At 41.0% G+C, this 17,974-nt stretch overlaps 1 protein-coding gene and 1 long non-coding RNA gene across 4 annotated transcripts; one reads left to right on the top strand and one right to left on the bottom strand.

Annotated features, from left to right (window-relative positions):
• Positions 1-1,773: 1,773 nt before the first annotated feature.
• Positions 1,774-16,691, top strand: LOC115010630 (vasopressin V2 receptor-like). Of its 3 annotated transcripts, XM_029435304.1 has the most exons (8): positions 1,774-2,034; positions 2,155-2,270; positions 2,781-2,854; positions 9,564-9,949; positions 10,646-10,891; positions 11,100-11,246; positions 12,196-12,766; positions 14,194-16,691. In XM_029435304.1, the coding sequence occupies exons 4-8, from the start codon at positions 9,566-9,568 to the stop codon at positions 14,391-14,393; spliced, it is 1,548 nt and encodes a 515-aa protein (XP_029291164.1). In that variant the 5' UTR covers positions 1,774-2,034; positions 2,155-2,270; positions 2,781-2,854; positions 9,564-9,565; the 3' UTR covers positions 14,394-16,691. The 3 variants fall into 3 exon arrangements, with proteins under 3 accessions (XP_029291164.1, XP_029291165.1, XP_029291166.1); XM_029435305.1 differs by lacking the exon at positions 2,155-2,270; XM_029435306.1 differs by lacking the exons at positions 1,774-2,034; positions 2,155-2,270; positions 2,781-2,854 and adding an exon at positions 6,142-6,208.
• LOC115010673 (uncharacterized) lies at positions 4,467-7,258 on the bottom strand. Its single transcript, XR_003832507.1, has 3 exons — positions 7,120-7,258; positions 5,867-5,970; positions 4,467-5,208 (listed from the first exon to the last, which is right to left on the bottom strand). It is a non-coding gene; the product is annotated as an uncharacterized LOC115010673 (long non-coding RNA).
• Positions 16,692-17,974: the final 1,283 nt, after the last annotated feature.

A 17,974-nucleotide genomic window follows, 5' to 3' on the forward strand; every position in this document is an offset into this window, starting at 1 on the left:
GCAGCCATGTTTGTGGTCTCTGACAGAGTGGGAGATGAAGCCAAACACTTTGGACTGAAAAGTGTTCTTGATTGAATGACTGTTTCTGGATTCGGTTAAGTATATTCCAGGACAACCTTCATCTTTCTCTTCTCCAGGCAGAGAAGAGCCCCTGACAGCAGATTCAAATAACCTAAACATAAGAGTTTTCATGATTGTCAACACCTCCGTTGGAATAAAGAGGTCCCTGAGGAGAGTCATTGAAAGGTCTTTGCAGAAGAGACTCCCTCTCAGAGGAAAACAGCTGTCATTTTTACTTCTGGCACAGTACTATGAGCTGGAAATAAGCCTCAACTAGTGGGAAAATGTCCAGCCAGACATCCGAGGAAAAGGTTGTCATAGATTGAGATATTTAAAGGTCTCACTACATTTATTTTAAACTTTATTGCTGCTCTGCTCTTATCTAATCGTAACATAATGTAGGCTGATGTGCTCCCAGATAAAATACTTTATCTATATTACTGTTATTTTCATGACCTTAAAAGTCTGAGCAAAATGTTCTCGGTTACACTTTGAATAAAACTTCATTTGACAGCTAATGCCTTCTCTTGCTCATCAGTTGTCATGTGTTGCTTTTAATTGAACAAAGTGGATTCTGGAGTCATTTTTGCTGCTTTACTGCAAATTGTCTTGTAAAACCAGTGGAGCCAGGATAATCATATTAGAGTTATTCTCAGGGAGCTTACAGCACCACTTCCTCAGCGGCAGGACAGAGTGGTTCGACTGAGCGAGACCTGATGTGAACCTGGCAGCACTGCTGGAAGAAGACCGTCAGGTTTTCTGGCATCATGGGTCAATCCAGTCTCTGCTGGCAAAGGATCAATGGAAGAGCATGCTTTGCGTGTGTGTGTGTGTGTGTGTGTGTGTGTGTGTGTGTGTGTGTGTGTGTGTGTGTGTGTGTGTGTGTGTGTGTGTGTGTGTGTGTGTGTCCATAACCAACGTTTGGTTGGATTAGTTTGTGCGTGCATGAATTTATGAATTCACTCATTGTGCATACCTGTGTGTGCGTGAATGCAAACAGCATTTCCTTTGTGTGAAAAGGAGCCATGACATTAAAACGGAAAGACAGCAATTACTTTTTCTTTGCCCTAACCTTCACTGATGTGTGTGTACACCAAGGGCGTGACCTGCTGCTGGCCCGACTGACTCAGCCAATCGGCATTCCTGGATAGGTGGAAGTGCGCCGGCCCTTGTCCACCAACAACAAAGGAGATGTAAGGCAGGAGAGTGCAAAACATGGGAGAGCTTTGAATAATAACATGAGTGTTGTGTATCAATGGCCCACATCAGGCATAAATCATTAAAATGAGGGGAGGTGCTTCGCTGTCATACACACACACACATTAACTTCAAAGCAAGCTTACGCACATATATGCACGTGCACACACATACACCATGTTCACATGCAGATTAACCCAGTACTCCGTCTCATTGTCCACCTTCCTCTCTCGTGTTCTCTGTATTTCTCTCTCACACACAGACACACACACACACACACTCTCTCTCTCTCTCATACACTTCATAGGTATGAATAACGCCCCCCCTCCACTCCTGGCTCCATGCTCCACCCTCAGTCCTAAAGGACAGGCTGGTTGACCCAGGAGGAGGGGATAGTGGGGGAGGGAGGGGGACGTAGGAGCAGACGGAGCTCAGATTCATTTCTGCTGGTGGTGCTGGAGGCACAGCACATTGCGAGAGCATAACGTGACGCACAAGGAGCCGGGACACGCATGGCTTTCAAATGGATTATTTTGACATATACTTGTGAACTCCAACACAGCGAGGACAATACAAAGGTCTTGCACAGAGCTCGTAGAACTTGTTTGTCACACTGACATAAAATAATAAAGCTAACTGGCTTTGATGAAAACACATTCGTTCAGGAGCCACGCTGATGAGAGGGACTTGGATTGACAGCGCTGAGGATGTGAATGTTTTGGGTAAAATTTGTAGTTTTTTTTCTCCACACAGCTACACAACTCAAGTGGATCATAAGTAAGTGCCTTAAATTTACTCTGTGGTGATTGTATGATTCGAATACTAATACTGTTCTATATTTATATTGATATTACTTCAAATACTGCAAATAAAAATCCTCCAATAATTCTCCTCTAGTCACGAAGAAGACTTTGCAGCCCAGGTGTCTGTAGGAACTTAAACCTGCACACAGTGAATGTTTACTGGTCATCTCGTTGTACATCTACAGTATCTGATGTTCGCATGAGACACAAGTATGATGCTTAAACTCTGGATTTGACATATTTCACATATTTTTAATGTTGTCATCATCAATATTACTAACGTGATTCTTCTGATTATTATAACATTGATATTGTTAACATAACAGCAATAGGTCGTTTTTCCTTAAAAATCTTTAAAAAATAAAGAAAATCTGTCAATTAATAATTAATAACATTGAACAGGAGGAAAACAAATCTTTAAAAACAGAGCTATAACAGTACGCCTGTTTAGGAAAGTACATCTGGCTGAAGAGAATTCATGTATTAATTAAACATGAGGTATATTTAGAAAATTGTCAATAAGCTATTACTGGCATGAAAATATAGATATTTCCAATGATTGAATACATTTATTTGACAAAACAATTGACAAATTATTCATAAAGCTTTGATGAAGTAATGATACTCACAGTATGTATTTAAAATGCCTGTCAAGGTGTTCATGTGATTGTAATGATAATGTTCTGTAATGGGGACGTCTTTTTATGCTTTGTCCCACAGTCAAGGAGACGAGAGCGAAACACATAAAGAGGAAAGGACACGCGTGACAAAGCTTACCATGCACTGACAACAAGGTGAGAGGCATATACAGTATAACCTTGGCGTGCTCTTGTTTTATGTGCATATGTGTGTCCTGCCCGTATTTTTAAATCAGAAAGTCTTTAGATGATTAAAAAGAGAGCTGTGGTCAGTGTACACACAAGTCCACACCTTCAAAGTTAATTGCTTTATTGCATGACTTGGTATATATACAGAACAACTAATCACTAAATATACAGATAGAAATTTAAAATGTCTCGCTGTAAGCTTTAATTCCCAGTGAAAGCCTGTATCTCTTACATCGCAACAGAATCAACAAATCACTGTTTGGCAGAATATCTTTTTGTGATTCAGAGCAGGAGGCTGCATGTATCAACCAAAGTGCTCTAAAAGGGTTTTTTCCATTAATCATACACATCTCTTCTTTTTTTTTGGCACAATCAATAATATTCACAAAATTACTTCCTTGATTGTCGTCCCATATCAGGAAAAAACATCATCATTACTATTATTTTCATGGTCATGGTCAATTTAGTCTGGTCTCTAACGGAATCATTTCATTGTGTGGCACGGATCGAACCGTACAAGCCACAAACTTCCAAGCCTGTTTTAGCTGATGCGGCAACACTGCGGCCCAGTTTCCATTCTTTAGTGGGAATACTCTGAATATTACATCAGTTGTGTGAAGGGTTTTTTGTTTAGGTCACATGCTTGTTGGCCGTATGCTGGTTAATGATACATAACAAAAACAACAGTCGGTAGTCTTATGAACAGGCTTTATCAGTGCTGATAAGGGGACTTGGACCTTCTTCAACACCAGAGAGTTCTGTCCACTGACCACTGTGGAAATAAACTCATGCCCATGTTTGTGAATACAGAACTCAAGAACACACAAATGAAATGTATCAGTGTGTGCAATGAGGCGTGGCCCCACATGATTAACATGTAATGGGTTGTTTTGGGCAAGACGGTAAAAGAACAAATTGCTTACTTTCATTGCTCACAGAGGCTGCAGTCTGGAGTCAGGGGGCTTGAACCCGAGTGAAACACGCTGAAAGAGCGAAATAAATCATAGATACAGAGTTGTGAATTAATGAGTACAGCAGGTGCCCCCACCAAATTGAAATGCAGTATCCAGCGGTCATTATATCTCCTATTCAGATAGGGAATATATGCGGCATGCGAGAGTGCCAATTGGGATCTAATTTGTAGATATGTGGGGCTTAGATAACAAAGAGAGGTCATATCTGCGTTATCGTGCAGATGAAATGCCGCGCAGCCCAGTATGTGGCACCACATGACTCACAGACCTTTATTGTGTAAGAATCTATTGATCGGTATGTAAATAAAAGTCTCCTGTCACACCGAGAAAAGCAGCAAAGAATATTAAAACTTACGTACATCCCATAGTGTGATCTAATGCTTGATTCATACTGTATGTTTATTTTCAGTCGGCCTACTTGCAGATTGGGCCGGACTCTTTCAATCCTGTTTCCTGCCGCCAACTAATGAGGATGATAAATAATTCCCAACAGAACTAATAAGCATATCCGAAACATTTTCCTCTGTGATTTCAATCTTTATTGACAGGAGATGATGGATTTGTTAGGACAAGAGGAAATACATTGAGTGGGTAGGTGAGGGGAAGAAATAGAAAAGAGGAAGAAGAGCAAATTTGAAGGGGAAATTAGCGACATCTTGGTCAAACCTGGTCAAAGGGAACTAATCAAGGGACTGACATGCACAAAAAAGACAGGCTGCGAGGGGAAGGATCGTGTCTCTTTTCTCATTATGTTTGGATTATTACACCCAGGGCTTAAGCACTGTTTGCCTGCCACTGATGCCACCTCCATTTCATGCCAACCAGGTTGAACTCACACTGACAGTATCTCTAATGAAAATAAGGTGCTCTGTGCATGACAGAGTAACTTAACTTAAAGAGTCAGTGTGTAATTCTGAGCCACCTGCTCCAAAGAAATAAGTCCATACAATCTCTAATGTTCTTATTGTAGTTGTAGTAGTTTGGAATATTTATTGCATTTGTTATATTGTGTATTGCATTCACTCCTGTGTAATGCCTGTCAGTCAGTCAGTGGACAAGAATACCAAAATTCAACCAAAATGTAATTGCTGTTTTATAATCTTCACGTGGGTCTGATCCATGTGTTTTTACTGGGCCATTAATGTTAATGTTAGTTACTAATGTTAGTGGCCAAAGAGACTTGAGCTCAGCCAGAGCAAGCCCCAGCACGGGCAGTCACAGCGGGCTGCTGGACCTGTGTAACGGCAGCAACAGAGTGTTTGTAGTTCCCTCGATGTTGTGGCTGAACTTGAGCCGTTTCCCGGGGCTGCAGACAGCTATACACTCGGTAAAACATCCTCCTGGCAGCTGTAAGGATGAAACGAGGTGGTGTGTGTGGTTTTCTCGTTTCTGTCACTTTGAATGTAATCGAATAAACACAGTATAAAACAGACACGGAACATGGCTGTGATATTTACAATCGAGTCAGGAAGCTCTTCTTCTCCCTCTGTACTGAGAGCTTTGTCAAAGTAGTGCGGACTTAAAGTATATTATCACGCAACAATAACGCAACATTGATATTAATGCAGGCCTGATTTTCACTGTGGCAGATTAGTCAAGTTTCAAATTGTATTGTCTGCATTTGTAAATAGTTCACAAAAATGGCAACTGTACACAATGAAGAAGATGCAAACATACTGTTATTGACCTTTAGGCGTACGAGTGATTCACAGGAAATATGTGTTTATATCACATCAGATTTATCACCACAGTATCTGAATATAACTGAATATGCGTTATGTGCTGAATATCTCATCTTAAACACATGTCTCTTAAAAGACATTTGCCACTTAAAATACTTTTGGATGTACACAAACAGATAATGTTTGGATCTCGGCATAGCTGCAGCATGACGTAGTTTGTCAAAGGAAATTACCAAAACATGTGTGAACAGAGAGAAAAGAGGACCGAGATGTTGAAAAACTTGAATGCTTGGTAGCTATAATGCTTTGCACACTTTAATTACCTGTTTCTGTCATCCCTGAGGCACTGGCACACTTTTGCTGTGTGCGGCAAAAGCAGTAAGGATGGAGAGTACATGGAAATGTATGGTTGCACACCGGTTTGTCTCTGGAGGGGAAAGCAAGAGAGAAATTGACGCCATCATTAATCAAAGTGAAAGCCTTAAAGTGAAGAGAGGAAGTGACTGTGCTGCACTAACTACTAAAAGCAGTGTCTACAGTGCATCCAGCACAGAGAGATGGAATAATCGTGTGGTTTACATTAAGTCGATCGGACGGATGGGAACTCTGTGCTGTGCTTTTGTTATTAAAGAGAAAGCAAAGTGGAATCCATTTTAAGAGACAGGGTATGTAAAGGAATACATTAAACTGCATCCAGCATAGTTTTGTAGACAACATTTACCCTCTCTATGTACCCTCAGTTTAAGGAATTTACTCTGAGGACTGGAGTCATTGGTGCCAGAATTAGAATCAGATACGGGTGGGTCTCCTGTAGCAGAGCCATTGAGCAATTTCAAGACGATCCATCTTGATTTCTTGGATGCACAATCCATGCAAATGAGACAGGCATATTTGGAGAACATATTTTGTGTCCTTCAGGAGTTCTGGAAAACAGGGGCTCATTCATAATGTATCTGACGTGCTGTGAGGTCAGTAACGGGTTAGGCACTTCTCATGAACGCAAATAATACAGAAAAACGAGATTCAACGATCCAAGGCTGCTACATTAATGAAATGCAAGTTGCATCAAAGGCAAACAAAACGTTTATGACAAGCACAAACAAATAATCACAATCACAATCATAGTTAACACAGATAGCCTCCACCCTCTGATAATATGTTAGAAAAGCATTCATAAAAATAAATTAATAATAATAATATTTTGCTATATATACGTATATATATATATATATATATATATATATATATATATATATATATATATATATATATATATATATATGTATATACGTATATACATATATATATATTTAGTTCTGCTAGTGCTACGTTCTTATGTGAGTGCTCTTTTTTAACAGTAGCATTTTTGTTGTTACAGGCTACCTGCATATTAGACGTTTAGGTAAATTGTAGTATTCATCACATTAACTACGTTAACTTAAAAAACATATTTCATAGTTAAGGGACGTATAAGTCTTAATATTTTTCATTACTGAGGGTTAGGTTATGTTTCTGTCTGTCGTTCAGTTCAATTTGAAGCCAAACATAAAATTATATAATATGTACACTGACTCACCAATCTGTAGATCTCTAGACAACTCTTAGATAATAGTCGTTGAAACAGCGGGCAGCGATAGCCGTACAGTCGCTGACTGCTAACGTTAGCGCGGCCACATAGCCAGTCTTTTGTTTTGTACCAGTCCATTTGAAAAGACCGTACACCTTTCTGGCCCTTTTGTTGCTGTAGGTTGGTTCGGGCCTCTCGCTATAATTTATTTTTAGCTTTAAAGTCCAATTTAGTGAATGAGTTCCTCTCTGACACGTCATGTTGACATTGAGGTTCACGTGAGCTACAATGCTCTGACGTAGTGACATTCAAATCCAAATCCAAGTTTCTGGCATGCATTTCTAAACACTTAGAGATAAATAATGATAATTATCAATGTGTTCAGGAAGAAACACCTCACACACTTCCACACATAGTCTTGCCACCATTACAAAAGGTTCTTCCTACCGGTTATAAATGCATTTATTTCACTTTATTAAATACACATTTGGGATATTACTCTAGCAATACTGTAATACTGTGGATTAATGTTTCCCTCCTGCTTGAGTCATTCCCTTGTCTTCATGAAGGCATACTTGAAAAGGGGATTTCACATCAGAAATATGTCACATGGGAAAATATACATAATGAGATGATATAGTGGGTATAAAGGATTGCAGCAGCGCAAAGAATCCCCTATTGAATTATGCTGTAATTACAGAGTGGGGCAGAAGGCTCCTCAGGTCCTGAGAGGCCAGGAGATTCCTTGATGAAAAGGGAGTTGTTATCTTGAGCCCTTATTAAAAATAACTTACAAAATGAAAGGATTATAATAAGAAAGAACATTACCAGGGCTAATATTTGAGCATAATACTAAAAACTCACTGAACCAATGCAGATTTACACTTGGTTGAACTATTCATGACAGTGTTGTAGTCGTCTGGTGTGGCAGCGGGGATTACCTCAAACCAAAGCGTCAGAGTCGTTGTCTGATTTAAGAGAAATGGTTCGGCTCAGATTGGCTTCCTTTATCCACGGCTCTACCTTCATGCTGGGCGGAGAGGTCCAGCTGGCATGGCTTGTCATGCGTTCATCTGAAAACATTCCTCTGGCAAAGCCAGCTTGTAACACTTGACAATATGTTCAGCTGTGTTATCTCACACACCCAGAAGTGAGTACGCCTATTACTAGCAAATTGGTCATTAGGTCTCAGTGGAGTAGTGAGAACAACCTTGTTAAGTCTTGTTAGCCATACTCAATTGCACAATACTATAGAAATAGTTTTCCTTCTTTTTTTAGACGTGGAACATTTCCAAGCACCCATTCAGTGTTTACCTAACCACTCCTTGCACATTAGTCAAAATGATACCTTGAGTCATTCGACACACTCTGTGATCGGGAACAGCACATAGCTCTCTGAAGAGGTATTTGACCACCTTCTCTTATCTCACCATCATCTTTCCACAACTCTATTATTTAACCTTTTTCTGTAGTTTAAATAATAAATAATTCTCCACACAGTCTCATCAATCTTCTTTCATCTTCCTTTGTTTTTCCCTCCCAGACTTTCATCTACGTGCAGTTTATTTAAGTCTTCCCCCAGCATCCCACGACTCTGTTTCTTAAACTGTCATATCATTCCTATCAACTTTCTATTCTTTTGAGCCATCTTTTTTATAAGCAAAGAAAAATAAACGTAAAGTTTATTGAGATTGAGAGAGAGAGTGGTGGAAGAGAAAAGAATGAGTGGATGTATGAAAGAGAAAGAGGGGGGGGGGGGGGGGAGGGGGAACAAAAACAGGACAAAGCAGGAATGTATGGGGGTGAGCATGGGATGAGAGCGATTATGAGAGCGGAGGTGAAGGAACAAGAGTGGTGGGATAGAGGGGAAAGCTGTCAAATCAACCTTGAGAAAGTATGAAAAAGAAAATAAACCATTCTGGACTTGCGTCAAACAGAACTGGCAGCTTTGAGAGATACGGACACACTGAAGTCTTATTATAAAATTAGAGACAGCCCCAAAAACAACAATATTTACATGGCAGCTTGATTGTTACAGCCTCTGGCTTTCATTACTTTGAATTAGATTTCATAAAAAAGCTGAAGGTATTCATATTAGTCTATGATGTGAAAATGTAACAAATGCAACATTCAGAATATTACCAGGCGCACATTTTTATCAACAAACAACTTACTTGTTCTGTATCATCAAAATACTAATGTCTTGCCTGAACCGTTTAGCCAATGTTCTGCAGTTGTACTGAGAAATCATTCTGATCACTGCTGGGAAAAAAAGAACCCAAACACTCGGGCCTTTTTAGTGAAGAAACATAACTTAACCATGAGATGCAGTCTTATGACCATTCACCAGTTTGACTCCTGGTGACCATTTTGCTCAGGGCATCATTTAAAAACCATAAAAAACAACGTTTATTGGTTGGCTTTCACATAGCAACACTTTATTTGACTTTCAGGAATGGAAAGCATCAGTGTGGAAACGGACTGGGATGGGTTAACCCTCTCCTCTCTGGTCGCCGCAGGAAGGAACAACTTATCTTCCTCGTCTTTGCTTGTCTCTGAGCTGAACTCCCTCAACAGTTCTCACAGCGGAGGATCCTTCTTCGGGATCTTTCCTGAGAATGGTTCCACCACTACGCCTCACACGCTTCCCCAGCCCAGGATGAGGGACCCGGGCCTGGCCCGGGCAGAGATCGCAGTGCTCGGGGTGGTGCTGGCTCTTACAACTCTTGGGAATAGCTTTGTGCTGTGGGTGCTGCTGAGGAGGAGGAAGCACAATGCTCCGATGCACGTGTTCATGTTCAACCTGTGTGTGGCTGACCTGGTTGTGGCCCTCTTTCAGGTCAGTTCACAAGTTACTTTGTGCAAATACAGGGCTTTTAGTTACATAGCGATTGAATTAGATACAGGTTGGGGCAGGCTCACAAAGGGGGCAGAGTTATAAAGGAGGGGGGTTGGCAGCGAGGCTAAATATGAATGATTTTGTTTCTTTTCTGCAAAGGTGTAAATAACAGAGCCCTGCAGAAAAGGTTTCTGGTATTATATTTATTGCTACTTTATCAAAGGGTCAGATATTTCAGCTGGTCACACCTGTATTTGATAGGTCTTGGTGTTATTTTATATTTGTCAGACTCTTATGCTCAAGCCCACTGGTTGCTGCCGAATCTTTAAAAGCAGCTCCCTTGGAGGGGTGGAGTCAAAATAAAGGACAGTGCCCATGTTCATGAAGGAACATGTCACACAGAGCTATCACGCGGCTCTTTGGTGTGTTTTTAATAGTTTTTGGACAACAGTAAATGTCTATGGCACAGAGAGATAAGCTATCAGACTTGAGCTACTCAGGCAATACTTGTTAGTAAGATCGATTCATTGTTAGTTTTGGTCTTTTCGTGGGATTTGTTCACAATAAGAGAAATATGAATATCAACAGGCGTGTTTTTTTTCTACATTTCCAAATGTCAAACTAGAAAGAAATGCTGATGTTATTCTAGGAGCGATATTCACGTAAATAACTCTCTTTTTTAATCTGTGCTTCCAGGTTCTTCCCCAGCTAATATGGGACATCACAGAGAAGTTTCAGGGGCCTGACTTTCTCTGCCGGTCCATCAAGTACTTGCAGATTGTGGGCATGTTTGCTTCCTCTTACATGATAGTTGCCATGACGATAGACCGGCACCAGGCCATCTGCTGCCCGTTGCAGGCCTACAGAGGGGGAACAATGTCCCGCTGGAACACCCCTGTCATGGTGGCCTGGGGCTTGGCACTAGTCCTCAGCATACCACAGGTAGGGAGGGATGAACACACATGCAAACACATGGTGAAATAGGAAATGAGACCTCAGCAGGCTTTCACACCCGGATTTCTACAGTAGAACTCAAGATGTTGATCTATTTTTAGCTCAAAGAGGTCATTGCAGTTCAGTTAATGGAAGAGGGGACTGACAGTCATATCTGCGGGTGTGCTGACCACCCTCCTTTTGTTCGGTCTGTCAGGTGTTCATCTTCTCTCGCTCAGAGGTGGCTCCTGGAGAGTTTGAGTGCTGGGGTCACTTTGCTGAGACTTGGGGGCTGAAGGCCTACGTCACTTGGATGACCGTGTCTGTCTTCCTCCTTCCCGCCCTCATCATTACCATCTGTCAGGTAACGGCTTGGCTCTCAATCTCTGCACCGATGACAAACACCACTGACTAGAATTACATTCTGAAGGCAACATTATACAATAATGAATCGTGTGGCATGAATGAAAATGTTTGGTTTTCATGGAGGGTGCATTACGCACACATTGTTCAATAACCCATGGGGGACTGGTTGGTATTATGTAGCATCCCATGGCGGATAGGCATTCTGGGCTGCCTCCCATCAGCCCGCTGCTCTATTTAGGGAAAGATATTTCCAGGGTCCAGCTATTTCCCCTAATTAACACAGCACTTTAAGGACCACTGCTGAGACGGCTGCTCAGAAAATCTGCTCACTCCGAGAACCTCTCGCCAGGAAGTAGAATGTACCAGATCTCAGCCAAACATAGAATCCCTGACCTTTTTTCATTATCGGATTTCAAATCGAGAGGCCTCTTTAGACACTTTTTCAGCATGGTGTAGTTTTCTGCTGAAAGAAGTAGTTCTGAAAGTTTACAGTGTCCAAAGTGTGCCCTCAGTGAGCTGTTTTTAAAAGTAAAAGGTGGCAGAAGAGCAACGGTTGGCAGTAACAAACCTACAAGTTTAAATCGTCTATTATTATTCAATTTCATATTATTGTTTTAGTTTCTCAGGAGAGCGTGAAGAATGATTTTGCTGCAATAAAACTTTATGGTAGCTTTTCTGATGGTAACAGAGTGAAAGAGTAGCGGTATTGTATAAAAATGTCTGACATTGGTTTATGGCTGATGGTGAAGGCCAACGCACACTTTAGTTTCAAATTTCCTGCCACTGTGAAAGCCAAAATGCAAAAAAGATAGTCTGCAAGGAGCAAAGACAAGCATCTGAATCTGGCAAACTTAATTCTCAGGCCCTGATGTCTTTGAATGATGGAATATCTTGCGTCCCCCATATTAAACTGTGCTAATTCTTTTTAAAATATTCTCTTTTTTCAGATAAGAATCTTCCGAGAGATTCACAATAACATCTATCTGAAGTCAGAGAGGATGGTAATGGCTGAGTTGAAAAAGAAAGAAAACTTCTTCCGCTTCCACAGCTTTAAAAAGGAGGATGAGCGGGCCAGGGACAGGGAGAGGGGGAGACGGGCGTCCGGAGGAGGGGCAAGGGAAGGCAGAGGTGGACAGCTCTTAAAGGGTGTGAATAACAACCCTCACAATAACACCCACGATAGCCAAGCGGGAGAGTGTTATGACTATGTACCATTCGCTATCCAGTACAGTAGCAGTGGTGAACGTGTGACAACATCGCCTACACAGCAGCAAACACTGACCAGCTCGGATTGCCAGGACTCGTACATGTCCTTCGAGCTGGCCTCAGGCTCACCTCGCTGCTCGCTGGACTATGCCCGTCCTCCCCCTCCAGCCACCCCGCCTCCAAGCATCACAAAAGCCATGTCCAAGACAGTGAAAATGACCCTGGTCATCGTGCTGGTGTATACTATCTGCTGGTCACCTTTCTTCATCGTCCAGCTTTGGGCGGCCTGGGACCCCAACCCTCCAAACACAGGTCAGTTACATAATGCTTTACAGGTTGCAAAGCCTGAAAGAGTTCTGGTACAAGATTGCTACATTCATCTAACCCTAATTCACCCTCAAAAAGCAACAGAAAAAGACATCTGGGTTACAACCATTGCCAGCAAATCCCTTAAGTTGTTTACCTCAGATGGATTGATCCTCCTTAGCCCAGTTTATCCATTTAATTGCCCTTAATGTGTAAACCCTGTCTGTTTTGCACTATGAGCAGCCAAAAACAAAAGCTAATTTACAACCTTCTGATCAATGCTGTAGTTCCTGTTAATGAGTCTAAATGCTCACTCATTATTCCAAGGGCAAAGAGCTCCAGCTCGGATGTAACAGTGAGTGAAATATAAGTTCAAAAACAAAGTTTGTTTTGATCCGCAACCAGAAACCCCTGGATGACGCTTCTGGCCTCTGTACATTTTGGCACACAAACAGCATCTGTTGATGTCTTTACTGGCAGTCAGTGATGAAGCTAGTAAGGCTAGTGTAGCCTTAGGTTTTGGCTTAGAGTATGGACTGTGTGGGTGTCTTCTGATCCGAGGGTAAAGACAAACATCAGAGGCCAGTAAATAACCTGTTTATATCCCCTGGTGATTTTGCAACACGGCCAGATGTTGACAATGCATCTACAACGATCCTTGCCAGCAGCTTGCACATTGTTGAAATCACAAGCAGACACACGGAGCAAGACACGTACGCTTGCACGTGCACACATGCACACACATACACAAACACACACACATACACACATAGAAGCACACTTACATATGCAGTGTACTCACATGCACATACAAGTGTGCTTATGAATGAGTCCTCACTGGCAGGCAGCCCCATATGCAAACACTAACACACACACACACACACACACACACACACACACACACTCACACACACACACACACACACACAGCTGATTATTATCAGCTTTGTATTATAAAGTCAGTCTGTCCTGATCTGTTGTACTCAAATGGCTGTAGTGAAATATGCATATTTCAGTTATTATGTAAAAGATGTATTATTACCAGTGAGAAGACTGAAAAAGGAAGTATACAGGATTTGGTCCCTCTGGGTTATTTCTAGCTATTCCTGAAGGAAATACAATTAAAAACAAGAATCCTGAATGGTTTACATTCAAACTGAATAGTTGTTGAGCATATGTCTGTTTGTTTCATCAGAGAGAAGAGAACAATGTGATCCTTGGTCCCCATTATGCTTGTGAAGATTTCTATTTTTATGCTTTTATGTAAACTTGTCCCTGTATTTGCAAGTGCGTATGTGTGTGTGTGTGTGTGTGTGTGTGTGTGTGTGTGTGTGTGTGTGTGTGTGTGTGTGTGTGTGATCAGCAGTTTGTCCATCAGTGTGTGAATAGGTAAATGTAACATGATTCATTACATGTGTGTGTGTCCTCAGCAGAAGTGGCCTTCACTATCCTGATGCTGCTGGCCAGTCTGAACTCGTGCACCAACCCGTGGATCTACACTGCTTTCTCCAGCAGCGTGTCCAGAGAGCTGCAGAACCTGCTGCAGTGTCGGACGCGAAGTGGCCGCCGGGGCTCCCTGCCCGACGACTCCACCACCACACACACCTCCACCACTAAGGACAGCCTGAACTAACAAAGACTGATGAGACAGAATCAGACACACAGAGACATGTTTGAAAAGACATGTGCTGGTGACTGGTGCACACGGGTCTGTTACAAGGATGTGCTGCACACAACGTCGCAGAGCGCACTGACCTCTACCAGATGTTTCCAGCAACAAACGACAGCTACTGTCAACAGGACCTCTATCTGTAATCACTGGTCCTCTCCACCACCGCAGAGAGGAAGAGTGTCATTGAAGATGTCAACACTTATTATGAGGGCACTGTGGAACATACAGTGGTTGTCAGTGACATCATCTGTAATGCAAAATGGCCTTGAAAGTAAAGAGATTATTTACCGCAGCTGCGGTTGAGTAGGACCCTGTGTATTGATTTATACAAGAAAAAACATTTTCCCTCTTTAGACAGAGCAGAGCAGCAGGAATGCAATGGGTGGATCACTGCATTAATGGCCTTACAGCACACCTAATGTACAAAGCAGAAGACAAAGCTATGGGTGTAGAGAAAACAAAGCAGCAGGCTAAGGGGGAAGAGAGAGAGAAACACATACAGACAGCAACAGAACAGGAGACTGTTGTTGGACTGAGAACAGACAGGGGATGACATGGATGTTAAAGCTGCAGGACTGAGAGGGCTGAAGTAAAAAATCTAATAATGTGAACAAACTTGAATCAAGGAAAATGGATTAGAGGTGGATGCCTGAGGCTGAATTCATATTCACTCAGGAGGAATCCGTTTCCAAGGAACCAGAGTGATTTGTTAGCAACATGGACGGAGCAGTTAAGACACTGCCCCACGTGGAACTGGAATACCGTGGATTAATGCAGACAGAAACACACACACACACACACACACACACACACACACACACACACACACACACACACACACACACACACACATACACACACACTCAAAAAACAAAAAACAAAGAATAATGACAGGAAGATGATTTAGCCTAGAAGAATACAAATGATCAATTCAGGTTTCCTCAACCAACCGGGACACAATTATGTGATTGTATTTGGTAAACACAGCATATGAGGTACATGACCGAACCAAGAACATGAACATGAAGCAGAAGACGCAGGAAGGAAACAAACAGCATTCCATGCACAATGATGAACAGTGTAAAGTATATTTATTGAAAATGTAAGGCACATTAAATACTATTACATTTTGTGTAAGATAAATGTTGAATGTAAGTCATACAATTTGAAATAGTTGGATATGTGTAGTAGAAAAACGAGGGGATGTCAAACCAAAGATTTTTTAAAGTTCGACTGTAGAACCAATTCAGGTCTTAATAGTTATTACAGAGCTTCAACAGAGACGACATATTAAGTTTAAAGAGAAACTACTGCATGTCAGTTTAAGAAAAAGTTCACGTCAACGGTGAAAATACTTCCAGTCAAACCAAGTGCCTGTAATGTCAGTAGACATTTTCAGAGGGGCCTCCCTCACTGGATTAATCTCTGAATGATGTCAACCATGTTATTCTTAGACAGAGCTACCACCAGAGCTCACAGGTTATATCACACCACGAGCCATGTGTTCTTTTATCTTTTTATTTATTGTTGTATAAATTAAAATATACATAGGCTATATATATATATATATTTCCGTTACTGGTACTGCCTTACGTTCATGTACAGTTTTTATATTTATTTTTCTTCTGTGTAAAGAGTAATGTATTGTACCCCTCAACTGCATGACAGCCATAAAATAAAAATGTAAAGACATTTGTTTTATAAAAGTATGATTATATAAGATACTGTACATACAGTAGATGTGATAACTTTGTGTGTGCATAATATATATTAGAAGTCACTGTATGTGGTCAAACTATTCATTTCTTTTTTCCCCTGAGAGATCAGTGCTATGCAACACTGCAGGACAATACTTGGATGGTGTCTCATGAGTCTGCAGGGCCGTACGCAGGGTTTTACAAAGGTTTCTAAAAAAACAACTGAGTTTGCCTCTGAACTTGTTTTGATTTCCCTGATCTATATATGTGCATTTTAAGATTACAATACCTTTGAAACACTAATAAAATGAAGAATCAGGTTAAATGTTGCAATGAATGATCCATACAATCTGCAAATATGAACTTTGACAATGTTTAGTTAAAGTGTTCGAGTAGATGCAAGACACCGTTGGAATCTAATTATGACCAAATATGGGAGCGATAGGTTTATTTGTTTATTTTCTCTACATTTCTCTCTCCACTCTCTCTCTTTGCTCTCTCTCACCCTCTGTATCAACTGTTCCTTTCTCTGAGACTCTGTGAGTAAAATTATATTCACCTACTTTGTTTCATCTTTTGTTTGACTTTGCATCATTTTGGATATAAAAGATAGAAATGTGTCTCAAACCGTGTAAACGTGAGCAAAATGTGTGTTATACAACAATACTATACTACTACACTACAATTAAACAAGGTGTTTGTGTTGTTACATGGAGCTTATAGGAGCCATTGTACTAAAGAGCATATATGTATTCCTCTGTGGTAATAACATTGTTTGAATTGGTTTAGAGGGACATAATGCTGATCCTATCCTAGTGGGCCGTACCTTCTCTGCCTCTCTCATCTCCATCTCTTCCTTTTTCTCTCAGTCTCCTCATCTTGTCCAGTATCTCTTCCCTGAATTTTAACTGACAAAGTCCTTTAATTTTTGTCTGTCACTGTGAAGAAAGTGAACACAGGGTCAATTTATATTAATTTCTCCGCCTTACGTGAGCCTGGAGGGAGAGCAGGTGTTCAGTTGTGTGTTGTGCATGTGTGTATCTGTCTGTCTGCAGCTAATCTCTCATACTGTTGGACCTACCAGCCTAATATTTGCAGATTTACGATTGTTTGCTTAAGGACCTCTCATGGTTGCGATAAAACCTATTTTATTGACTGTTTTATACTGTCATTGACAGCTGACTCCTAACTCCTCTTAACCGGCTAGAAAGTGATCAACAAGTAGAGATTATGAATTGTTCCTCCCCACATTTGTACACTAAGGTAAGATAATTGTGGTTTGTATTTATTCAATCAAACATTACAGCAGGGTTGCCCACACACAGCTGCTCTCTACTGAGTGCACTTTTTCTAGTAATGTAGGATGATCTCACAATGAAAATAAAAACATATTTGGAGGTACCTCATTTTAACATTAATGTCAACCCTTTACACAAACTGAATTGAAGCAAAAGTGTTTCAACCCTCGCTGAACCATTGGATTGATGGAATTAACTAACTTAATAGCTGTCTTAATTCACTCAAGTGAAACTAATCAGCCAGCATCATGATGGATGGCCACTGTTTAACGTAGCGCGACCGCACAGGAGCTATTTATCAGATTATGTCTGGTGATGAATGGCATTGAACTACAGGACACCAGTACAATTCTCTAGTTACTTATATCACGCTTAGCAGCTGCCTGTCAGGTTTCCTCAAGTTGTTGACGTAACCAAAGAACCATCGTGTTGAGTAAAAGTTTTGTAGTAACAACAAGAACGTACACATACACACTCAAGCAATGACAATGTGATCAGATGTGATAAGTTGGTATTCTTGAACAATATCTTTGCCAAACTAAAGTAA

Source organism: Cottoperca gobio, chromosome 7, assembly GCF_900634415.1.
Source record: "Cottoperca gobio chromosome 7, fCotGob3.1, whole genome shotgun sequence".
Taxonomy (NCBI): domain Eukaryota; kingdom Metazoa; phylum Chordata; class Actinopteri; order Perciformes; family Bovichtidae; genus Cottoperca; species Cottoperca gobio.